This window comes from Chaetodon auriga, chromosome 3 (genome assembly GCF_051107435.1).
Source record: "Chaetodon auriga isolate fChaAug3 chromosome 3, fChaAug3.hap1, whole genome shotgun sequence".
Taxonomy (NCBI): Eukaryota; Metazoa; Chordata; class Actinopteri; order Chaetodontiformes; family Chaetodontidae; genus Chaetodon; species Chaetodon auriga.
Window position 1 is genome coordinate 23,519,162 of NC_135076.1, and position 25,763 is coordinate 23,544,924.

The 25,763-nt window shown below is 43.5% G+C and overlaps 3 protein-coding genes across 6 annotated transcripts in view; 2 read left to right on the forward strand and 1 right to left on the reverse strand.

Annotated features, from left to right (window-relative positions):
• ubxn6 (UBX domain protein 6) lies at positions 1-6,516 on the reverse strand. The gene is made up of 11 exons (XM_076726919.1): positions 6,334-6,516; positions 5,589-5,746; positions 4,790-4,854; positions 4,557-4,685; positions 4,330-4,427; positions 4,151-4,226; positions 3,957-4,041; positions 3,597-3,816; positions 2,892-3,022; positions 2,613-2,761; positions 1-1,936 (listed from the first exon to the last, which is right to left on the reverse strand). The coding sequence occupies exons 1-11, from the start codon at positions 6,414-6,416 to the stop codon at positions 1,811-1,813; spliced, it is 1,320 nt and encodes a 439-aa protein (XP_076583034.1). The 5' UTR covers positions 6,417-6,516; the 3' UTR covers positions 1-1,810.
• Positions 6,517-7,164: 648 nt separating this feature from the next.
• On the forward strand, positions 7,165-18,713 carry uap1 (UDP-N-acetylglucosamine pyrophosphorylase 1). Of its 2 annotated transcripts, XM_076727047.1 has the most exons (11): positions 7,165-7,339; positions 8,553-8,860; positions 10,488-10,692; positions 11,790-11,965; positions 12,069-12,241; positions 14,499-14,692; positions 15,277-15,417; positions 16,388-16,576; positions 16,807-16,848; positions 17,792-17,858; positions 17,986-18,713. In XM_076727047.1, exons 2-11 carry the CDS (start codon positions 8,578-8,580, stop codon positions 18,076-18,078), a joined length of 1,563 nt encoding a protein of 520 aa, XP_076583162.1. In that variant the 5' UTR covers positions 7,165-7,339; positions 8,553-8,577; the 3' UTR covers positions 18,079-18,713. The 2 variants fall into 2 exon arrangements, with proteins under 2 accessions (XP_076583162.1, XP_076583163.1); XM_076727048.1 differs by lacking the exon at positions 16,807-16,848 and having other exon boundaries at positions 7,189-7,339.
• Positions 18,714-21,283: 2,570 nt separating this feature from the next.
• Positions 21,284-25,763, forward strand: part of ddr2a (discoidin domain receptor tyrosine kinase 2a) — a 31,102-nt gene continuing 26,622 nt past the window's right edge. For 2 of the 3 annotated variants that reach the window (XM_076727157.1, XM_076727156.1), the window contains exon 1: positions 21,335-21,451. The gene's annotated coding sequence lies outside the window, so the exon portion shown is untranslated. Of the gene's footprint in view, positions 21,452-25,763 lie in introns of all 3 variants that reach the window. The other variant, XM_076727155.1, reaches the window with a different exon arrangement.

Consider the following 25,763-nt stretch of genomic DNA (forward strand, 5'->3'; position numbering starts at 1 on the left):
TGCAGTGCAAGCAATCTTTATTACAGGCAGGTTAAAAAGCAACAGAACACAACTCAACATCTGGACAGATCACGACTGCTCACTAATTCTTTTAATAAGGTTACAACGCCGGTAAAACATTTTCTCCCTTCTTTTGAACACCTGTGGGCGACTGGCGGACAGGATGAACGAGACAGCAGAGTGCAGAGATGACTTGGTCTAACAGATCCTGGGATTGTCCATCAAGTATTACACATGACATCAGATTTAACCCAGCAGCTATAAATATGTTTGTGTGCAATTAATACTAGTGCAGATTTAAGGTGTTTCTATTGTAAAACAAAAAAACAATGCCAGCACTTTCAAGATCTACTTCAGTTATGTTTGTGTGAAACTCGCTTGGGATGAATTACAGACGAGCAATAAGAGGTAGGTTGTTGTCATCTTAACCAACCACAAGCAGGAGATACTATAATTAGCGTTTAGATTTACCTGGTATAGATTCACATACAGCAAAACCACGACCAAAATAAATGTACTAACCTTCATTGACGTGGATCTACAACATTTTACACAATTTTGGGGTAAATTTGAAACCGAAGTCCGTCATGACTTATGTATGGCCACCATGTTTGAAATGCAGACCGCTTTTAACACAAGGAAATGTGTTTGATACAAACAAAATACAAGACTTAATTAAAACCACCACAATGGAGTCCATGCTGCCAGTTTTAATAAAACAATAATGAAATGATTCATGCCTGCCTGCATGCCAGCAAGTTGATTACATGGAGCTTCTGCAGTGAGCCTCAAAAATGAAACCATTTATCACGTTAGTCTGAACAAAGCAGTGTGTTAGAGGAGGTTTTTTATGACATTTTACATTTAGGGCACATGATACACCTTAGGTTTTATAAAGTTTTAAATAATCTTGAAAAGTGCTTCAAACTGGTAAAATATAAGAAAATATTTTGGTATTAGAACATCATCACATCATCGTCACACGGCCAACTAACAACACATCTGGGGCCTTATCAGTAGATAACGTTTCAGGTTTGGGCCTCAATTTTAAGTCAAATGATCCGATTTATGGTTTCGGCTTGTGCTCATAAATGTAAAAATACACTATTATTATCAAAGCAGTCGGAGAAGTCAAAGCAAGGCCACTGCAGAGCAGAGGACAGACGGGCAAGCCAGACTCATATCACACCAAATCAGACAGAACACTGCTTAACTGGAGCACCGCCAAACAAAAAGAGAAGCACTTCAAGTGCTGCATGAAGCCCGGGCTCAGACACCCGGCGGCTCCAGGCTGAGACACGTGGCTTCACTACGTTTCTCCTACCTGACCGTACAGTCAAAGCTGGACGCTGTTAGTCCAGCGGGCGGTTTACTTCAAAAGAAGGGGAGGAAGTGTGGACACAGTTAAAAGAAGGTCTCTCCACACGCCACGTGAACTACACCTGACCGGTCGACTGTTGCGGCCACAGTCGGTTTATTCCACAGCGTGTACATTCATTCAGGATGCAACAAAGAAAACAACACTTGGCCCTCGCTTTCTCCTCACATCTGTTAGTAATGCTTCCTTCAACACAAAGTGCTGCTGAGACGCTCTGTAGTGTGACTTTGTCCCCACGTGGAGACAGAAGGGCGCGCTCAGCAGAAGCATCAGGGTGAAACTGCCCCTCGTCTATCGCTGCTACTGGCTTAAGTTAGAATTTGTATTAAAAATAAACTCGTCACTCGTCATCTGTGAGGGGCAGTTTCACCCCCTTCATGCCAAGGGGGGAGGTACTGTAGCAGGGGGGCGGGCTTCAGAGACAGCTTCTGCTCAGCTGAGGGTCCGAATGGTTTCCAGCAGCTCTGGTTTGAGGAGGGAGGGGCTCCTTCCACCCGCAGCCGCAATATCCGCCTGCACGGCTGCATCCCAGGTGAACGTGAGCAGAGCCGCAGGGACCTAAAGGAAAACACACAGACACAACCTGATATTAGCTGACAGCTTGCTTTGTATTGGGAGTGCAGCTCAGTTATGTTCATCATTAGGTGGGTTTCTATCCAAATGTACTGCAAATTCAAACCGAATTTGTAGGAAATCAGCAAAAGAAAATGTGAATGAATGCTTGTTGCTTGTTTCCACGTTTGTTTTCTTGGATCATTGAATTCAGCAGCACAAAGAAGAAATCGCAACAAGACAACAACAAAAAAAAAGCAACAGTTTGAACATCAAACAGTGAAACAAAATGTAGAAAACACAGCGGAAACAGAGCACTTCTGTTTTTCTGTATTAATGTGTTTCCTTTTGAAAACACCAAACCAACAGTGTGTTGCTTCATGTCTCGCTGCTTTCTGACATCCCTGACATAAAAAGTCAGTTTCACTGACAGGTGCAAACATTGCCTTTGTTAGGGATTATTTTCAGCGGTGGATGGATACACATTTTTTTGTAACGATTTAAGACAGAAGGGTGGGTAAAAGAGAGATTTACTCAAAATAAAGTGGTGGTACGGTAATAAAGCAGCTTTAGTCTTTTCATTGATTTGTTTACAGTAGAAACATTTACCTTTAAATGAATACATGACTTTAATCTGCAGGTACTTCTGCATGTGAGCCTGTTTCACGAGGTTTCAACTCACCAAGTTACACTCTGCCAGAGCGACTTCCTCGGACTCTTGTAGCTTCTGACTCCCAGGAGCGATGAGCTCAAAGGGCTGCCAGCCGTCCACCAAAGACTCCCGTACAAACGCGAACAGCGCAGGCAGCCGGTCCCACGCGTAAAAGGTCCCTGGAAACACACGTCATCTTCACTGACTTCCATTTCCATCAGGGCTTTTGACTAACCTTTGCTTTGTTAGGTTGTTGACTCACTTGAGTTGACTGACTTCCTGAATCAAACTTTAAAAAGAGGCTCTTACCTTGAAGCAGGTTTCCATCAGGCAGTCTGATCCTGAGCAGGGTGTAGTTGTATTTCCTCCTCTCCCTCTGCTCCTCTCTCTCCCTCATGGCCTTAGTGCGCAGCATGGCGTTTTTCTCCACCAAATCACTCCTGGGAAACACACACAGGGACACTGAGTGCAGGCTCTTTAAAATGATGATGGACAAACACCAGCAGGCCACAGTCCAGGGAGAGGAGGCCGATGCACACGTAACACAGCACATCAAACAGGGCGGGATCACAGGGATCCATTATCGTGCATTATTGATGGATGTGCCTTTGAGGCCGTGAAAAACCATGGCCGATTACATCTGCTCATCTTCTCAGATATTCAGCCAAGTGCTGATGATATCTCAATTTTTAATAGAGATTCTGGATACACTGAATGTTTGAAAGCCAACATGCTTTCAGCAAAAATCTAAAGGTTGCAGACAAAGATGTCTGTCTCCTCCGGCGCTCCTGGAAAGCAGCTTGCAGCACAAGGTATAAGCGACCAGCACGCTGTGCAGTGAGGACATTAAAGTCGTCGTTTTGTAGTGGTGTAGTGCTGCTTGTGCAAGATTTAATCAAGAACAGTGAGTCAGGAGTTTATAATCTAACTTTGACAGAAATCGTGACTCAAATGGGAAAATGCAGATGTTAGGATTCAGCTTTTGATCTTATCCTCCTTGTAAGGAGTCTGTACCTCTGCTGTTGCTCCTTCTTAAGCTCCTCTGCTGACAGGTTGTAGAATTCCGGCGGCAGCTCGAAGCGCTGGGCGTTGGGAGAGGGTCTGAACGCTTGAGGCTGTCGGTTCAGCTGCGCTCTGACTGGCTCTCCTCTCTGCAGACGATCCCTCCTCTCCTTCATCAGCTCCAGGGCATCGGGACTCTGCTCCACCAACACCAGGAACTCCTCTTCCTCCTCTGATCTCCAGCAAAGGCAAGCACAAACCAACATATGTATCAGCCAGGTTGGCTTTTTAAACGATGTGTTGACTGTGATAAATCAAAGGAACTATTGAGCCTGACAGCCTGTTAGTAAAAGGATATCAGGATTAATGTACCTTGACCCTCGACAGGGAGCATGATGTTGGTGAAGCCCAGGGCCTGCAGGAACTCTCTGCTGCCCTCCACAGAACGAACTTTCTCCTGAAATAAATCAAAAAGAGGGAATGATATGAAAGAAATGCAGAAACATCTTCCTCAAGGCAACACACAAGGAGATGCTGTAAAATCTGTCAGAAACGTGCAAACACACCTGGTACACCTTGTTGCTGAGTTTAATCTTCCTGTATTTCTCCTCTGTGGGATTCTTGCATATATTGTCAACATACCTATTGACAAAACAATGAAGAACATGAAATTACATTAGATCTTCAGCTCTGCAAGAAGAACAGAAAACAAGTCACAAACTGAAGCCTGTCAGCAGTGTCTTACTTGCTTATGATGTCCACAGCAGCCTTCACTTTCTCTCTGTCTTTGTTAAATGTGTGGACCATCATAACAGAGGCCTCAACTGCATCCTCCTCAAACCGCTGACAGTAACAACAGAGAGCATGTTTTATCAACAAGATGTTCAGATTCAGTTATTGTGCAGCTAAGAATTACAAACACGTTCTGATTCGTGCTACAAGAACAACAAGCGACAACATCTTCAGACGTACCATTAAAATGGCCTCTTTAATGTGTACCTCCCTCTCACTCTTAGTTAAAGTGGCTCCAGTTAGCGGACAGGTGAAATACACACCTGACACTGACAGGCAGGCAGCATCTTTCACCGGCACTTTGGATCCCTGCAGAGAATTGTCAATCGTCAGACTTGAAAGTGATCACTGCGAGCTAACGTAACCTTAATTGCGTCATTTGATTTAACCTAAAACATCACTGTCACGCGTACCTCTGCTGCAGCTGCCTTTTCTTTTTCAGCCAGTGCAGCTGCCTCTGCCTCCAGCTCTCTTTTAACTGCGAGCAAACACAGAAAATCATGCAGTTATATGTCTTTTCTAGTAACCATGTCTTTAACATGACAACAGATTATGGATTTTAAATGATTTAGACACATTTTTTGAAGAAAAAACCCTCAAACACAGAGAACAGAAGCAGGACTAACAGTCAAGTGAAAAACACCACTTTGCATGTAGCAAAGTGGCAAACCAAATAATCTGACCTGCTCACACAGACACAAGTATAAAAATAAAAACCTCAGACCATCAGGAACAGGGATGCACTGATGTGTTTTAAAAGCCAAAGATAGTAATCCAAGTCAGCAAATAATAGCAATGATATGTAATTATTACACAACAGAGTTAAACTTTACAAAAATGCCTTTGTTTTGGTGATCTAGTAGTTTTCAGGAGGAGATACATTTCAGAGATGTGGAAGACAACAAATCTGCAACAACTACTGGATGGACACTAATATTACTTTCTAAGATTTGCATAGACTGACAGTGACAGCTGCTCTATAAACTGCGTGTTTAATGAGGACTGTCTTCACCACAAGCCACGACCTTGATCTGAGTAAGTGCTCCACAAACCCAAACCTCCGTAATACGTAATAATTTAAAGCATCATTACTCAAGGCAATCACGCCCTATTATTCCAAAAACAAGCGATGTGAGGGGGTGGATCTCATCTCATTTTGATTCAGGCACCACCCCGAGTGAACCACAGCTGGATGAGGGTTGCTGGTCTCACCCTGGTTCCTGATGGCGTCCTGAGAGGTGTGGACCTTCGGCCGCTGGTGCTGCTCAATCCTGGCCAGGGCTGCAGCTCCAGCCATCTGGGCTCCTTCACTTGGAGCATGGCGATTATTCTTGGCACTGGAGCTGCTCTGCACCCTATCGGGCTTCGAACTACAGTGTTACGAAGACAGAAAAGAGAAGTGAGGAGACATGTTGTGGATTCATGTTGGCCCTTATAAGTCTGTTCCCACGCAGCCACAAATGTTGCTGTGATGTTAACACACGAGAAATGTGCATCTTAGCTTGCTGCGCTACTTCACATGCTAACACCATACTATCCAAACGCCAGAGACACAGCAAGTCTATTTACTAGTGAGCAGTTCGGTGGCTTAACCACGAGTAAAAGTAACTTCAGTTACTAAAACCATCGGCTAAATAAGCTTGTTCAGGGATTATCGTTAGCGTTAACTGTTAGCTTCCCTGAAATTAGACGAGCGTCTCCCGCTGTGCTGAGTATTAACGTTATATAATCCAATAGTCAGTGGAGGAAAACAGTTAATGTTAGCCCGCTAAATGCTACCTTCAAACAGTGAGAAAACACTAATCAGCACTGTTCTAGTTAGCTTTACGACATGCTAACAGCGACCCAATAATCCTTCATGACATCAACTAGCTAATTGCTAACTCAATTTTTGCAGACGTTAGACAGCTAGCTATGTGGCTAACGTTGCAGGAGCGTAGAAAAGTTTTCTATTTGCCTGGTTTCATCTGTCAGTTTCTTCCCAGGTCCCGCAGATTTAAATTTTATGTCTTTCTTAATGTCGTCGAAAAACTTCTTCATATCTTTTAGCTGTCACAGATCCGACGTGATAGCAGAAAATACAGACAGATGAGGAGCGCCTGACTAACCTTAGCTAGGAGGCGGACCACAACAAAACTGTGTCAATTGACAAAAAACTGCTTCCGCCTGAGAAGCGGTCGTGTCGCCCCCATGTGGTTGAGTTCCTAACTGTAGAATAAAGTGGCAGGCCATACATCAAACGCACATTCACTTACAACCGGCCTCATTTTTAAATGAGAAACACAAGATATGAGAAACATTAAGATAAATGTTTTTATGACACCAAATGAGACGTTGAGACAGTACTGACTACAGGACACTACTTCTTTGTCAGGAGTCATAAACCAAGCCGCTGGTGTAATCTTTAGCAGAGCACTTTATTTTCTTGAGTGTTTTCTGTGTGTTTTTATGTAAATTTTGAATGTGAAAGTACAATATTTCCTTTTGAAATACAGTGGAACACGAGTATAAAATAGCGAAAAATGGGAATACTGAAGTACAAGTACCTGAAAATTATACTTAACTACAGTCCTTGAGTAAATGTACTTAGTTACTTTTGGCTTCTCTCACCAGAATTTTTCCTAATCTTTCCACAGTTTCAGACACACGAACCGGCCCCAGTTCATTCTGACACTGTGTTGGTCAAATTTACGAGACGCATGAAAGCAGCACACACTTTCAGCTATCTGCAGACAACGGCACTGCACGACACGCCTACCGTATGATGCACCCGCGGATTGGTCGATTTAGCTTCAGCTTACGTTAGCTTAGCTCTTTTGCTACGGCGCTGGCTAGACCTTGCGCGCCACGTCAACGTGACGTACCAGGAGGTGTAGTCCTGGTGGGAGGCGCCCTAACCATTACAAGAAACCACACATCACTGGCATAAATGGTCTTAAACCCAAGAAGAACGCTTCTCAGAGGTAAGAGTTTAATATTTCATTCAGGTGTTCTCTAACGTTTTCACCGAGCTAACTGTTTCCTGCATAGTTAGCCGGATAGCTGCTAGCATCTCCTCGGCTTTGGTGCCGCTGTCACTCGTGTGCCGCTCCTGTCGAAGACAGCGACTAAAATGATCGATAAATATAACGTTAGCCCGACCAGCAAACACACTCTTTGCGGGCAGCGAAGCTTACTAACAGCAGCTTGTTTCATCACACCTGTAAGTGTGAATTCCTCTCTGCTACGAGCCAATGAGACATACCTGTGTGTTTAGGTGAGAGTAACCTCAACTTCAAAGTCCTATTGAAGACTTGACTAGAGCTGCAACCAGCCATCATTTTCATTGTTTATTAATCTGTTGATTGGTTTTCTCTATTAGTCGATATGTCAATCAGTGTTTCCTAAAATCCAAGACGACATCCTCAAATGTCTTGTTTTGTCCACAACCCAGATATATTCAGTTCACTGTCACAGGAGAGGAAAGAAACCAGGAAATATCAACATTTAAGAAGCAGGAATCAGCTGGCGATTATTTTCATAGTTGACATCTAATCGTTACAGCTCAAGACTTTACACAGCATCCTGAAAACATAAAGCTTTACAGTATTATAAATATTTAAAATCACAGGTGCACCATGACTCTGTCTATCAGTTATCAATCTGAAGCAGATGTGTTGTTGATACAGCCCTCAGCATCCCTTTCAAATGCTAAAAAAAATCCCCTCCAGTAACTCACTGGCATGATTTCCTGGTCTAACAAGTTGGTCAGTGTGGGTGTTGGTTCATACAAAGACAGCAATTAAACATTCCAGCAGTGACTTCAATCAAGGTCTTTCCTACACGTCCAGCGCAAGATGTAAATGTCACGCTGGGTGTTGCATTATGTCACCGGTGAGGCTATGCTCGTTTTAACATCACAGAATCACAATTTTCACCAGAACAACCCCACCCACCTAAGAAAGTTTTGACTTGCCATCACCCAAACCAAAATGTTATCTTTATCATCGATCATCTTTTTTTTTTTTTTTTTTTTTTTTGCTTAAACACAATCAGATTTTGTCCAAAGAGTATCAGAATCAGCCTTAAAAAAACAATATACGTAACATGTTTGTAACTATTTCCAGAAATATTGCTGAGGACATGAACTTGCTGTGCGGTTGAGGACATTTTCTCATCTGTGTTTCACTGTGGCAGAGTTAAATCAAAAGCACCGTTGATCATGGACCCAAGCGCCAGTGGACTTGTCCAGAGATTGGCTGAAGCCGGCCAGTCTCACCTCCTGCGTTTCTTGGACGAGCTGAGCCCCGCGGTGCAGGCCGATCTGACCCTCGAGCTGCAGGGGATGGACTTTCAGGAGATCAATGGATTCTTCAAGAATGCCATGGAGACGTCCAGCAGCAGCAGACACGGGAAGATGGATGCCCGCATGGAGCCGGTGCCCCAGGAAGTGCTGGGGAGTGTGACGAGGGACAGGGACAGTCTTAAAGAGTGGGAGCAGATAGGTGAGGTCCCTCAAATCTGTCTCTGTAACATCTTCATTTGAGCAGTGTAACATCTTAGGCAATATTTGGTTTTGTTGCATTTATTACAGCGTCGTACAGCAGGAGTAAACATGAAAGCAGTTGCCAAATGGTTAAGAAAGACTCGCGTGGTTACTGCGGGAATAATCCTAGCAGCAATTAAGTCTTGTTGTTGAGCAACTTCCAAATTTGAAGTGATGGCCCACAGGTGAGGGGAGACAGATTTCCTGGTATCCGACTGAGGGATTAAGACATCACATGGTAACAGAGATGCTTTGATGTTGAGATGGGACGGTGGGTGTGCTGATAACTTATGGTCCTGATATTTTAGGCCCATATAAAAGAATCCTTTTCAGTGAATGAAAATATCACACATTTTCTTGCTGTGTGGTTTTCTAACTCATCAACTGTTACTGGTCTCCGTCTCCTGCACAGATTTGACGCATGAGCTCGTCAGCTTGCATTGTTCATTATGCTTTGCGCAATCGCCCTTGCAGTGGGGGTCTGACCACTTAGTGGGTCTGTTGAGTTTTTTTTTTTTTTTTTTTTCCTGGGGGAGGATGACAGAGGAGGCAGGCAGTGGAGAACATCTGCTTTTGATTTGGGCCTGACGTAAATAGCGTTGTTGCTTGACCCTCATTCATGAGGTCACTCTGCTCTGTCGGGACCAAATCTGGGCGTGGTGTGTGTGTGTGTGTGTGTGTGGGTTTGGGCGAGTAATCAGAGTGTTGCAGGCCTGCCCAGTCTGCTTGTACAAAACTTGTCTTTTGGCGCTTGTCAGAAGGAAGAGTGTTGGATATGAAGTCATGTAGTAGCAGTTTATGTAAGATAACGGACCACAATAAACAATAAAGGCAGTCAAGTGAAGGTTTTTTTTCCAGTTCAGGGCAGAACAGAAAGAAGAAACCAGAACAGAAACAGTGATTTGCAAATCCTTTCCGACCCCTGTTCAGTGGAATACAGCACGAAGACAAGACTCATTCTGAATTTGATGCCTGCCGCTCGATCCAGAAATGAGGCACGTTTACCAACGTGTTGCATCACCTCTTCTTTTCACAACTGGCTCTGAAATACTGTGCACCACACAAATGGAACAACCTCCAGACACTCTTAAAACCAGACCAGGTGATCCCCTCTAATCAATTTAAATCTCCTTATTTGAATTGATATTATGTCTCATGGCGTTGCCCGTCTCCAGTCTGTTGTGAAACTTGTCTCATTTGTGTACCTTCAGTTGCTTCTCTGTGTTGCTGCATCAAATTCAGAACAAGCATTATTTACAAAAATCAATGAAGTTGATGAGTTCAGACATTAAATATATTGTCTTTGTACTGTTTTTAATTGGGTATGTGTCAAAAAGGATGAGCAAATTATCACATAAGTGTTACTGATAATCAACATTGTTCTGGTTGTGTTTTATTTATCAAAGACATATTTCCAAAAGCCATAAGAAAGCGCTACTACTTGGTCATCAAAAGAGATTTTGTGCTCGTGTGCCATCATATCAGTGTGCAGGCCTCCGTGTGTTTCACTATCTGTAAATGCTTTTTACAGCACGCACATTCTTGCTGCTATTTATGACGGTTCAAGCTGCTCTGTGCCCCTTCAGGTCTGCGCTGCATCTCTCAGAGCAACGTGGCGGTCCTGCTGCTGGCTGGGGGCCAGGGAACCAGACTGGGGGTCTCTTACCCCAAAGGCATGTACGACGTGGGGCTGCCGTCCCACAAAACCCTCTTTCAGATCCAGGCCGAACGCATATTGAAGCTGCAACAGCTGGCTGAGCAGAAGCACAAAATCAAGTGCTGTGTTCCCTGGTAAGACGTGGTGGAGATGAGAAATCATTTTAGTTAGCGTGACTGTCCGTTGAAATGCTGCTTTATCTTTATTTTAAAAGAAAAAACAGATCTAAGCTGCTGAATACTGTTGTAATGAGCTAAAACCATTTGTCCAAGTTGTATCTGCATGGTGATTCATTGGGTCATAAAATCACTGCCAGCACCAAAAGGACGCGCTGTCAAGGAAGTTGTATTACTGGAACTGGATTACTTCCCTGTGGAGCAGATCCAAGGACAGTTTGACAATTTAAAATATGGAGATGGCAAGAAGGAAATGGAGCACATAAAATCTACATAACATCGCAGTCTTAATAGTTACTGAAGATAATGTTGTGATGATATAATCTTCTGCAGGCCTGATTCTGTCAGGAAGTTATTGTCTGTCACATCCTTAAAGTGGCAGTTTTGAAGACCTCAGTCCTGGTTGGTTTGGCGACACCTGTGGTTACTGGTGGTAACAGCAGATGTTGTTTAAAACTACAGATAGATAGACAGATTCCCGGCACAGGGACAGCAAATCAAAAGGAAACTGAAAGGAATTTTATGCCTTGCTGATAAGAGAGTCATAAATGGTAGTGGAAAGTCTTACTGACGAACACTGTGTTTCCAGTGACTTCACAATAATTTGGTTCATGTTTCGCCAATTAAATGCTTTTGATTTGAAGCTGCAGCAGTAGGAAAGGTTCGGTTTGCATTAGCAGTAACTTAGTACGCATTGTTTTTCAGGGAATGTTGCCACAGACACTCAGCTTGTGATCCCTCAGATATATAGATACTGCTGTACTTTCATTCGTCATTGTGTTGCCTCATTCAGTGACTTCACAGCCATTTATTTAAATGAAAGTCTCCTACATTATAACTTTACACTTTATGTGTCTGTCTCTTGGTGTCAGCTTTGTTGGGTCATATTTTTGTGTGTCGTCACTGAAGAAATGTTCTACAGCCTTTAAAAAAAAGGAATGATGTACTTGGAAGTGGTTTCCTAACACGCACTCGCTCTTCCCTGATGATCTAAACTGGGGAGGAAAAGAAATAATGCATGACTCAGTACTGACTTCCTTCTGTGTTGCCTTCAGGTACATCATGACCAGCGGCAGGACGATGGAGCCCACCAAGGAGTTCTTCTCACGTCATAACTATTTTGGCTTGGACAAGGACAACATCATCTTCTTCCAGCAGGGCATGCTACCAGCCATGGACTACGAAGGCAAGATCATCCTGGAGGGCAAGGGGAAGCTCTCCATGGCCCCTGGTGAGTCCACTCAGGAGTGGTGCCTTTTGCTTCACTTCACAGTCTCGCTGCTGTGTCTCAACATGGTGTTTGTGTGTTTCAAACGAGTGTGTTTGCATTTCAGATGGGAACGGGGGCCTTTACAGAGCGCTGGGGAACCAGGGCATCATGGATGACATGGAGCGGAGGGGCGTTGAATTCATCCATGTGTACTGTGTGGATAACATCCTGGTTAAAGTGGCAGACCCCGCCTTTGTTGGTTTCTGTGTGCAGAAGGGAGCGGACTGTGGAGCCAAGGTTGGTCCCACCTCCTGCTCTTCTGTCCTTGCAGCTACAAAAGCCTTAAGATGGATGATAGCGCTGTTTAGGTGTGAAACTGGCTCAGTTTTTTTTTATTGTAAGGATCTTAATGTGCTGGTTTCATAGTTTTAATTTTCAAGAATCAACTCACATCACAACGCTTGAATCATGAGTTTGTCACCTTTTATGTTGTGATAATAATTGTCTTGAGTCTACAGAGTTCTACAGAGGATTAGAAAGTCTTCCTTTGATGTCAGATGCTACCAATGAAAGGTCCACATTACTTATTCAAATATGCAAAGTTAAGACATAAGTGCTGAATGTGATCCAGTCCGATCAGTCAGTCTAGTACTTTTAAATTCCAGGAGGTCTTGAAGTGTGACGGCTGCTCTTTCATACCTTTCAAGTGTCTCTTGGTAAGAGGTGTGGCCAGTTTGCTGTCACAGCCGTTCAACTCGCTTTGAGACAGCTGCACCTTCGTCAACTCACCACTGGGTGGCGATATATGCCCCTTTGTCTCCTGCAGGCTTTAAAGCAGCAAATTCATGAGAGCTTTCTAGGAAAATTTGAGGGTTGAGCCCTTTTAATCATGGTCTCAGATAACATGAGTTAGATGTGCAGATGCCACTTTTTCCTAAACAGTGTCTTTGGACAGAGTGTACTTTCATTTTGGAAAGGGAAAAAAAAAAAGCTTTCCAGGGTACAACGGATGAACTGGAAACTTTTTTCCACGAGTATATAAACCATATTCATGATGAGTTCTCTTTTTTTTTTTTTTTTTGTTTGTAATATGTATCAGCGCAGCCAACATACAACATACTGCACGTGGATAAATAGTTTGAGATCCATTTGGAGAGAAGATCCACCGGCAGAGTGAGTTCAGTCAGTTTCGTCCTGTTGTTGTTAAAGTGACTGGTCCACTCCTACATATATTATCAAGAAAAACAATACAAAGCAACGCATTATGCTATAAATATCTTAAATCCAGTGTTACATCTTGTTACAAGAGATGAAACAATGATAAAGATTTCATGTATAAATACATCTTATTGTTGCAGCTTTTTATCATGAAGTCACTCAAAAACTGTCAAAACGGTTTAATTGTTGATATTTTCTGATGGTATTATAGTCACAATCATACTAGTATTTTATCAGAAATGCAGCAGTGACTCCTGCTGTCTGATTGGGCAGCCTGTGTTGTCTGGTGAAATCGTTCCCAAACCGCAGGACGAAATGCAGTCAGTATTACTAAAGAATTTCACTGGGTGAAGCTGGACGTGACTTGTCGGTCGTGCTGGTGGAACACTCAGTGGCCTGTTGCTGTTGACATCAGCTGGATCCCCTGCTGTTAAAGCTGTTTGAGCATTTGTTGCCAAGGTAAATGTCAATAAATGGACAGAGAGAGCAGGCTTGCAACAACCAGGAAACATGCTTCATGTCTTAAAAAGTCCAAACACAGTGTGTAAGACCTCCTGCTTGGGAAATAGGATATGACCTTAGAGTTGTTCATACGTGTGTGACTAACTGCTGCTGCTGGATCCTCTTAATGACGTTAAAGATGTGACCTGCCATGGCAACTCCACCAACATGCAGGAGGGTTTACACACTTTTGCTTCCTCTTCCTCCTCGAACTCACGTTAATGAGACCATGCTTGTCAGATATCCAGAGTGTGTCTGAAGCTCTTGTTACCACCATGCATTTGTTTCCAGCTCACGCAGAATAGATAGAAGTATTGAGCCGTGCCGATCGTCCCGGCCGCGCTCCTCTTTGACATTATGCGTTGTGCGGTGGAGCGGAGATGGAGGGATCACATCAGAGCGCAGTCCCACCCTCACGTTGTAAATTACTAAGCTCTGCTACAGTTCATGTGGCTTCACCACCACCCCTACCCCTCACCCCACCCCGTTCACCAACCCCCTCATCAGGGCTCCACTCTGTCATTAACAGCCAACAGATGGGGAGAGGGTTTTTTTTTTTCATCAGTGCAGACTTTAACTTGCTCTCTGTACAAAGTGGATTCAGAAAATCAGTTCCTTTCGTAGCACTTTGGCTTATTTTGACTCCTTCCTCTGCTGTTTTGCCTCTTGTTTAAGAGCAGTGTCACAAGTCCAGTTTTAATTTGTTATCCACCAGCTATTCTGTACTTCAGCTCTGCCACTACTTTCATATTAAATACATGCTAGTTAGTGGCCAATCTGCTAATTCCTCGCAGTTTTTCAGTCAGCAGTTTACCAAAAAACACATTGTTTCCAGGTGGTGGAGAAAACCAATCCCACAGAGGCGGTGGGCGTGGTCTGCAAGGTGGACGGGCAGTATCAGGTGGTGGAGTACAGCGAGATCACCCTGGAAACTGCCGAGAAGCGCAGCGCCGACGGGCGGCTGATGTTCAACGCAGGAAACGTGGCCAATCACTTCTTCAGCTTCCCCTTCCTCAGAGACGTCGTCCAGTAAGACGAATTCATGCTCAACAGATTTTGTGCTCTTTTCTGAGTGTAATCATCTGTTGCGAGGGGTGGGCGATATGGCCGACATAACATGACAGAATTCTGTTCGCTGTTGGATTTTCTAAATTCAAACCATGTCCACACGACAAGTTGCACCTTTCTGGGAACAGATCCTTGGGTGGACTGCGATGCCGCCTGCTCTGTGTTTACAATTCACTCCATGTTTTCCTGTCACTCTCTTCTTCTGTGGTAGTTGTTAAACCAGCTTAAAGGTCACCGTCGATCTCACGTCCCATGACACTGTGGTAAACGGTCCAGCTGCCCACATCACCTTGCAAGGCAGCTGGAATCCAGCTCTGATTTGCTGCAAAGCCTGACCTGAATATGTAGCAGTGAAACTAAAGCACAGCTCCTGCGGTGGAAACGGTATTGTCGCGTGGTAGATGTCGTCATATCGCCCAACCCGACTTAATTGCTTAGTGTTTTGGTTTCTTGCAACAAGATCAGTAGCTCGTCGTCATTACAAAGTAAAGATGCAGCGGTGAACCAGCATCTGTCTTGCTTTTCTTTCTCTGTTTATACATCAGGAAGTACGAGCCAAAGCTGCAGCACCACGTGGCCCAGAAGAAGATCCCGTATGTGGATGCGGAGGGTCAGCTCATCAAACCAGACAAACCAAATGGGATTAAAATGGAAAAGTTCGTCTTTGACATCTTCCAGTTTGCCAAGTGAGTTGCACTGTGTTTTTTCCATAGAGGGCACAGAGTGTGTGACAGCATCAGCAGACGGCCCCTCACCTCAAACTCAGGGGCCTTAAGGAAGAAAACAATGAATATCTTGTGCTTCTTTCGAGAAGTGGCTGCATTGCATATGTTCTTCTGGCACGCCTTCGGGCCCGGGGTTTGCATAGTCCTTGATCTGTCCTTCCATGCACGAACCAGCCCCTTTTTCCAGTCCCGGTCCCTATCCCACCAGCCCCAGTCCTGCCGTTGCTCCGAGCTCTGGTCCAGCAGATCGAGCCTGCCAAGCTCCCTGCAGGAGGATGGAGGTTTATGAGCTGTTCACTCATTCCACCTCCTCCAGTGTAGCATGACATCAGCTTTGAGTCACGCCACTACTAATAGAACTTTACATCTAATGAAAGGATTCCTGTAATGATTGACTGATGGAAAAACACTGCAGACATGTCCAGCTTCCTTCGAGGTTTATTCACTGTTTTTCAAAGTGAAAAGGAGGAGGAATTATTTTTGGTGTTGATGAGGAGATGGATTACAGTTGTGCCCAGACTGGCAGCTTTAGCAGAATCCAGATGGACTGGCTCACTGTGCAACAGTCTTGACTCTTTTCTGATCTTTCTTTGTACTTCTTGGTCAAAGCTCTCATACTCTGTTGTGTGGCCACATGTGCCACGTGTTTTTTTTAATTGAGTTTTTTATTTAATTATCCTTTATTTTGGCAGGGAGGACCCACTCAGGCTGAGGTCTCTTTTCCAGAGGCGACAGCACAACAAAAAATTAATTAATTATACACATATAACATTTCTATATTTACTTATACTTATTTGTAAGCCCGTACCCATATGTGTACAGTTAAAAACAGTTGCAGATGTTTTTCTTTAGCAGCTGGTTTCATCTTTAAAGGAAGGCTGAGTACGGTGTGATAGCTCATCATACCTGACGTGCTGCGTGTGTCCAACAGGACATTCGTCGTGTACGAGGTGCTGCGGGAGGACGAGTTCTCCCCGCTGAAGAATGCGGACAGCCAGGACGGAAAGGACACGCCCACCACAGCCAGGCACGCCCTCATGTCCCTCCACCACCGCTGGCTGCTCAACGCTGGGGGCCACTTCATTGACGAGAATGGCAGACGTGTGCCCGCCATACCCAGGTGACCGCAGCCAACCTGCTAAAACACAGTGCCACGCAGGACCCACGCACACACACACAAGCTCCTCGTGGTCATTCCCAACACTCCCCACACTTTGTGTACAAACATGCATTTCCTTTTTCTGTTTGTTTGTTTGTATTATCCACATCGTATTCCTTTAGCATCACACTCTCACTTCCCCATCTCTCATGCTTGGTCTTGCTCCTGTGTGTCCCATGCAATGTTTCCAGAGACGGAGCAGCAGGCAGTGTCACAGATGATGGCAACAGAAAGTAATTATTATCCCTCTGCAGTATGAGTGCATGATGATGGGGTTCTGGCTTTCTTTTCCTCTCGCTCAGACGTGTTAACACTATATAACATTACTTCCGATCCTTGATGTCCCCGTCCCTTCATTACTGCTGAAAGGAGGCACACGTGCCGCTTGGCAGCCATTTTTGTCTCCTTATAGTCGGCTGTGATGAAGGAAATGACAGCAAGGATCAGTTTAGATGACTGAACGCAGTCTGCTTAGCGCCCTGGTCAGACAGTCATAATGACCTGCTGACAGATCATTTTCCCCTCAGACGGTGGCTACTAATACACATAATGTTTTGCATGCTGGGTTATGGGCACCAGTCAAGGCAATTAGTGACGGCTTTGCAACAGATGATGAACCAGGATTTGTGTGTAGGATTTCATTCATTGCTTGCTAGTTTGCCTTTGAGTTTAGATCCACCTGCTTGTCAATAAATGAGCATGTGCTTCAATAACGTTCATGGCTGCCATGAACGTTATTCAGGCTCTTACAGGGCGCGCTTTGTCCTCAGTCGTTCAGCTTTCCCTTCATCCTCATGATACAGCTGTGTGGACAGCTGCTCAGAAAACACCTGAAGTAGCTGATGTGTGATTAGTGATTTTGGTCTGTATCGAGAAGCGAACGAGCGGAGTGATGGCAGCGTGGTGGAAAGTACCTTCGACACCACGTTCCCTGTCATTCGTCTGTTTTCTTCTGTTATGGGTCAGAGGACTAATCACTGGTCATGTCTGGGAGTGATGAAGCTCTGCCTTTTTGAACTCTAATCACAAGCTGCAGTAGAAGAACAGCTGTGTCAAGGATGTACAGCTGCTTCTCTCAACTACAGTCCCTCTGCTTTTCATGAGAGAATCACTTACTCAGTTTCTTTTTGTTTTTCTTCTGACCCCACTCCCGAATTCATTCCCTTCCCAACGCAGCCTGAAGGACGGAACAGACCTGCCAATCAAATGTGAGATCTCCCCACTGGTGTCCTACGGGGGAGAGGTAAGGAGGCAGAGACTAACCTGTTAAATGCAAACTGCAGATGTTGTTCCACTCCTGCTGTCCACCTGAAGGAATCAACCTTTGCACACACTAACGCTGTCCTGACGGTGTCGTTTACTACTTTAAGGGCCTTGAAGAGCTGGTGAAGGGACGTGAGTTTCATCCAACCCTGCTGATTGACCGGGATGGAGTCCACGAGCTGGTGAAGAACGGGGTTTAGACAATGAAGGAGAGAGAGAGAGAGAGAGAGAGAGGGACAGCCCAAAGACCAACCTCCCTTTGTCTCTCAACGTTTTTGGGGAGAAACTGTGACGTCATCGCTGTGCAATAACAAAATGTCGCATGCATGTGTTCATGAAAGAGGCCATCCAAAACAAACAAACGAGCAAGATGAAGGGTATCGTTTACTTTTCAGCGCCAAGGTTTCTTTGCTTTGTATGTTGACGTCATACTTAGTTCCCGTTTGTTTCGATGAGCACTTGAACACAGCATGAGATGAAGGACGAAATCTCTGTCACACTGACTGGATGAAGCAGTCTTAAGGCGCGTCTATTTATTTTGCTTATGAGACATATTTTTATATGTACTGATGGATGCTCTATAGGGGGAATTACCTTCTACTCATTTTACAGTGATTTTTATACAACATTGGACTGAGATGGAATGATCAGAAAGATGTTTCTTACTAGCATGTAACTGGGGTACATGGTACAGGCTGTGGGCGTTTATTTATGATATCTGCTTCTTTTCTGCTTGTAATCATTGAGGATTAGACAATATGCAGCTTTAACAGATGCTATGATTTCTATCACCTTTATTAAAAAAAAAAAATCCTGCTTGGGAAAACCTCCTGAATGTGTTGTCATTGTGGCTTTGTGTGTACACACAGTTTAAATATGAGTATCAGCGAGTTTTCTGACAGCGACCAGTATGTGAATGTGTGAGTTTCGCTGCCCTGGGTCTGCAGGATGTGTTTTTTGCATTATAGCTGCTGGTGTCTTGAATCAGAGTTTCCAGCACATGGTTTATGTTTAAGATGGGCCAGAGCATGCAACGCTGCTGCAGCTATTCAGGAAAGATTCTTTGTGGCTCCGTCTTGACTCGTTTTCTTTCTTGCCCTGCAGCTCCAGAACTGTACTATAATATAAAAAAAACCACTTAATTTGATCATGTCTTAGTCTGTACATGGGTCTTCGTGCCCATGTTCTGTTCAGTTAGTTTAAAAAGATAAATCTGACTGACCAGAGCTGTGACACTCTTTACTAAAAAGGTTCATGAACTTTTGAAGTAAAGGTGTTTAATGAGACTAGGAGTGTACAGCTAAATGCTAAAGCTAGCATGCTAAGATTTGGTGTGTAGTTGCATAAAAGCACTTGGGTTATTGTTGTCCTCAAATTTTCATGTGAGGATGCCTCAGAAAAAAATCAGAGAATCACCATAAGGATTAATTTAAGATGCTGTAAGTAAAAACTCTTTGGGAGTTTTTGCCCTTAGCTTCATACGTGTTCCCTCATGCATTGCATAAGACATTGACTGAATTTAAGGTGACTGAAGAGCAGAACTCACTGAACAATATTAGCAATGAGCTACTTGTTAGAGGGTACAGATTTGATGTAGCTAGCTAGGCAAACGTTAGCTTTGTCTGTTATACAGTAAAGTTAGCTGTATTCATTCAAACTCAGCAGTTTTTATTGACTGCTGTCAATGTTTGGCTTTCTTCTTGTCTCAGTAGTATTTTCTTCTTCATTGCTTCATCTATGCTTCTTTTCACATCAAGATTTCTTGCATTGATTTTGTCAGTTTCTTCTTGCCGCGTCTTTGCTGTTTGTAATGGCTGAGTGAAATTCACTTACGATTACATGCTTGCCCTTCATATCCTTTGAGGAGAACAATATTCACATCTTCTGTTCATCTTTCTTTTTGGTTTATCTCTGTTGTCCGTTTTGGGAAAACCAGTAAACACTGACAATAATGCTGTAACGTTAAAGAACGATTATGTGACTGAAACATAAGCATTTAGGCAAGGAAATGACCTGAAGAGGCTGTCTTGACACTGTCTAGTTTAGGTAAATATTGTCCATAAGGGACAAACGTAAGTTTGAAATGTAAGGTAATTTAAACAAACGGGCAGCTAGCATGTAGGTACGGTGTTTACCGTATTCACTGTCCTCGTCTGGTGTGTTAGCATGCTAACTGTTGCCAATTAGCAAGTCAAGACTAAAAGTCATTTGGCAAATTTGTATGAGTTAAACATTTTAACCTAATGAAGGCACTACAGGAGCAATTAGGGGATCACCAAAGTTACCACAATTCATCCTGAGAGAACATCAAATCAATCAATCTGTCCAACAGTTATCAAGACATTTCAGTCACAACCTTAGATGCTGAAGGAGAAGTCAGCTTCATCCTCTGAGGGACATAAATGTCTGTACAAACAAAATTTTAATGTCAATCCATCCAGTAGTTGTTTAGATTTTTCAGTATGGACCACAGTGGTCGATGAACAGACCAACACTGCCATCCCTCGAGGGCTAGTGTGCCTAAAAATGTGCACCAACAGCTGAAGAAAATCTGAATTCAAGTAGACAATAAACTCTTTAAATTCCAATACGTCCGTCCCGGCCACTGGAGTCACTTTACTGCAGGAAAGTATGGCTTCCTCATCAGGAAGCACTAAACTTTTGCATGTCAGGAAATAAGAAAAACCTAAAGTCACAGTGTCCTTGAATCGAAACCATAATATTTCCAAATAATGGCTGAGTTTCTTCAGTCTGGTCAGAGGGTTCAGGTCCCACCAGCAGCAAAACAACACACTTTATGACGTTATTAGAGGACGACCTCTCTCTGACACTTGACTCACACTTTGTATGGATCTGGTTTGAATATTAAGGCTGTGATGAGCTACAGTGTTACTGTCACTGAGTTCAATAAAGAAAAAGCTGCTTCTAGCAAAGTTAGGACAATTCGCCTTGAGGGGAACATGAATGAACAAACTTCACGACAACAGTTCTGAGGAGAGGCCAACAGGTTTCATCCTCTGGGGACCATGAACGTCTGCATAAAACAGAAAGATCAGTGTTTATTTCATACGATTGGTCTGACTTTGTGTTTTGAAAAGACAGAGAGAGGGCTTCAGAGGACGTTACCCAGCATTACGGTAGCTTCAGCCTCTAGCTGTCAAAAGAAAGGCTCTTTTCAAGAGGACGAAAGCTTTCTGATTGAGCATCGGATTTGAACTTAATTGAAACCTTATGTGTGCCATGTGGAATTCTGGGACTTTGGCTCGCTCCCAAGAATCCACAGAATGTGAAGGTTTTTTTCCCTCTCTCTCTCTCTCTCTCTCTCTCTCTCTCTCTCTCTCTCTCTCTCCCCCTCTCTCTCTTTCTGTCTTTTTTCCTACATGCAGGGGTGTCTTACATCAGCCCAGAGAGCCCTGCTGAAGACGACTGACGGTCAGAGAGTGGGCGAGTGAGCGAGCGAGCGAGCGAGAGGGAGAAGGGCTCGGATTGTAACGTCCAGCCGTCTCGACTCTCACTGGAATAATCTGAAACCACCTCTGAACAAATGGTCTGCAAGGATAAGACATCTTAGAGGTAAGACATCCTTTTCTTTTCCTGTCAACTTTATCACTGTGCGCACTCTGAAGTTAGGACTTCAGAGCTTCGCTGAAGCCTCTGAGAGTACCTTAAAGTTTCCTTGAAGTGTTTCAAAGTGGGAGCATGTTTGAACTCCATGTACCTTTTGTGTGAAGCAGCTGCTGTTTGCACAGCAGACTGGAGGACAGCAGGGCAGAGTGATGCAGATCCAGCTGTTTCCAACTGAACACACTGTTTTACTTTGCTGGGGTTGAGTCATTTAAACACCATTTCACTTCAAATTTGATCAGGGTGGAAGAAAAGAACATGAATGATCGAAGCTTTCCTTCCTAATCGTCATCAGAACTCATGCGGGGGCTTGTCTCTTCAACCGTTAAACAATATTTTTTTATCCCATACAAAATCCAGCACCTTCCTTAATGTCAAATAACAGACATGTTGTAGATTTCCTGATTTAAGTGCGATTCTGGCTGTCTGGAGGTGCATCAAATGCCTCTTGTGCAGAATAGCATCATCTCCTCTTTTTACAAGCAACGTAAACATAACATAAAAAATTATAATGGCCCTTATTTTGAATGCCTTGCATCAAGCTCACACACATTTTTGTTTGCTTTATTGTGGCCCGGCAGTCAGGGGTATGTTTTTGGAAAAGTTAAACAACTGACTCATTTATGGCCGCCTATATTCTCTCAGAGTTTACTGCGGTCAGCTGGTGAAATGTTGAAAACTCAAGTTGCAGCTTTGAAAAAGATTTCTGTCCTTCCTGTACACGTCCTGCTTTTGTGTCATGGAGGTGGTGTGTGTGTTCCCGGGTGCTATGTAGGTGTTACGTAGGTGGTATGTAGGTGTCCTCCTGTGGTATGTGGGTGATAGGCGTCCACACAGAGGCCTCTTTTCTACCCCGATGAAGTTATTTGGTAACTTGACACACATCTGAAGAGCTAAGAATATGTATAAGCAGACTCAGGAGCGGCGCTGATCAATGGATTAATTGTTCCAGAGGTGAATCCTAAGGTCACATTTGGTGTGTGTGTGTGTGTGTGTGTGTGTGTGTGTTTGTGCGCGTGTGTGTGTGCGTGTGTGTGTGTGTGTGTGTGACCACAGTAAGTGGTCAGGTTTTATTCATCTGCACACATGGCAGCTCTTTGTTTTTGGCCTTTCTGCAAATAATGGCTGATGCTGACCTTCATTCAGTGACATGAGCAGAACTTGTTTTCAGCCCTTTTAGTCGAGTGACAGAAAATTTACATTTCAGATAAACTACATGTCATTTAACACACCAAAAAATCCAAAACATTTGTTCCTTATTTACTCCTTTCATGTCATCAAATACCAATGTAGGTTGTTTTTTTGGCCATTGATCCAAAAATTTGCCTGAAGCTACGACTTTGTGCTCTGGGAACTTATTTTGTGTATTTTTGAGACTATATACTTAATTGATTAATAGATATATATAGTATATCAAAAGTATATATACTATGTAAACATGCAGGGTGCACAGCAGGAGTTCCAGGATGGAGATATTGAGAAAGAACATAGCTTCAAATTTTTGCCACTGGCATTTAAGGAGGAAATGTACCTTAAAATGTTTGTTAAAACCCTTTATTGAAAGAGCTTTTACTTTTATCAGCCTTATCTTCTTGGCAAATCACAAAACATATAATTTCAGCCTATTTTCTTCATCTACGATATTGTGGAAAATGTCTGTGTCGAGCTGTCTAGACCATCAACGGTGAATGTCATTTCTTTGGAAATGTTCAGTATTGATGATATACAGTGATTTTAATGACTGCTATCAGTTGTCCCCTCTTCACCCAAGTGCAAGATTTTTCCCTGCGCCACGCCGAACCCTGCGGAACAAAGAAGTCATGGAAGTGCAAGTAGACATATCAAGTTGAGGAAAACAAAAAGTGAAATTACAAAACTTGACCACAAATTAAGTCCAGGAACGCACTGATCGCCGCAGATAGACGATTTATGTTGGCATTAGAGAACAGAGGCGTGGGATTTTCCTTTAGGGCCGTTTTGTTGTGTGCTCACTTGGCTGCGTAAATAGGAAACCATCTTTATCGGGGGCAAACGAGCTCTTTGTCAAAGCAGAAATGGAGGAGTTATTGCTTATGACAGGGAAATATATGAAATGCCTGTGGTGGATGTCAGAGGGGAGTGGATAAAATATTCACATCAAGTGTTTTTTATTTGTTCAGACAGTTGGAAAACAGAAAGGGAGAGAGCATTTGAGGGGGATCTGATCCCACGCCATCACTTAATTATCTGCCTGTAACTTAATATTTGAAGTACACACACGTATAGGGGCTAAAACGCACTCAGGGATGGATGGAGCGCGGAGGAACCGCATCAGGAGTGTGCTATCACTGCATCTTTCTGACATGTCATTTCAATTAGCAACCCTTCCCTCCAGCGTTTGGAGGCTGACTGACATCCTCACATACAGACCCTAATCACACACCACAGCAGAGGGTGTAATTTCAGCCCCACATTCAAAACACTGAGCTGAAGGCACCCGGTGCTTACTTAGCTTAGCTTTAACTCGACGCAGACGTTTGATTGGAAGTGTTTGTAAATCAATGCTTCTTGCAAGAGGAAGCCAGCTGCGCACTCGCGAGCTGAGGTGCATGCTGTAATTTGGTATAAATAGCAGCGTTTCAGGGAATATCATCCCTTAAATACTGCGCTGTTGACTTTGCGCGCCACACGTGCTTGAACTTCGACCCTGCCCAAACCAGCAGCCCACTCATCACCTACATCTTGAGGGGGATTAGGTTACTCGTAGCCTAAAGCACACTGCATTTAAGCCTCTTACTTCTGAGCTTGAATTACTTGTTTGTCTCTGACTTGAGGTCCGCCTCCAAAACCAGCAGCGGTTTAGTTCTAGTGACAGGAAATATGACAAAAATGTAATTTCTTCTGCGATATGTTCCGTTGTGGAGTAATTACTGAAGTTAATATTGTTCAGCTGCTTTGATCCATGCGCCACAGCACGCTGCTCCACTCACATAAACCAAATAATTGCAGAGGAGCCAGAAGATAGACGCACATGCACATTAACACTCGGCAGTCGGTGCTTAAATCCTCCTCTGTGTTTGCACATGTGGCCTCTTTCTCTCTCTCCTGTATACAAGTGGCGCTCTCTCTTTGTTTGTCTGTTTGTTTGAAGCTCATTATCTGTCTGTCCTCCTCGCCGTCTCTCAGTTGCCCCCGTCTTCCTTAATTACAGGCTGTCAGGGACGATTTGAGGTAATATTTCAACATCAGAAGGACCTCAGGATGCTGCTGCAGGCTGCCACCGTGTACAAATGACAGCCTGGGCAATGAATGAGTTGTCACTGCTGACGTATGGACGTATGGTTACCATGTACTGTCTTTTATTTATTTATTTTTTATTTTTGGAGTAGAATTACATGTTATCAGTTGTGCTATACTTGAGTGCAATTCTGAGATACTTGAATATTTCTTCGTCTTTACACTTAACACTCATTTCAGAAGGAACTACTGTACTTTTTACTCCATTGCATTGAATTGCATTTACCTGACAGCCATAGTTACATTTGAGAGCGATGTTTCACATTAAATACACATGATATGTTTAGAAAATCCAGCACATTGTTAAAGCTGTGGTTCCCAACCTTTTTGGCTCGTAACTGTTCAAATTATCCAAAATTTGAGAAAAGTCAAAATTTGCACAGCAGAACTTTGGTGGGTTTTTTTTTTTTTTTTTTTTCTAAAATACCTAAATGTATGTAAAGTAGTTCAATTTCACCTCAACCTGCTACAGCAGTGCTGTGTGTAGTACTCACACATACTTTAAACAGTTAGCTGATAATACTTCTGCACTGGAGGATGTTGAATGCAAAACTTATTTCCTTATTTCCTGCAGAATCGAGCAGTGAAGAACAGACCAGAATATGATATTATCCTCAACACATATAAATGTAGATTATAATGGGGTGCTTTATTTGTTTAACCATTTGATGTGTTGTTTAAGAATACAGGTGTACTTTCTCTGTCGAAACTGAAGAAATCGCTTCTCGTCTCAGCTGAATGCACAAACGCTCTTGATTTAAGCAGCGTGCAGGGGATGGACCTCTGCTTTAACGAGCGAAATGGAAAGAAAAAAGAGTTTCTTGGCGTGAACCTGTGTTTTTCCAATCTGACAGTGTAGCTGTAAAGTTCAGGGCCTGGATATTCAATCAAAATGGATTTCCAGTCACAGATTTGTTTTTTTTTTAGGCTACTCTCCTTACATAACAAACACAACCCTTGTCACTGCAGGATATTCACAATGAAC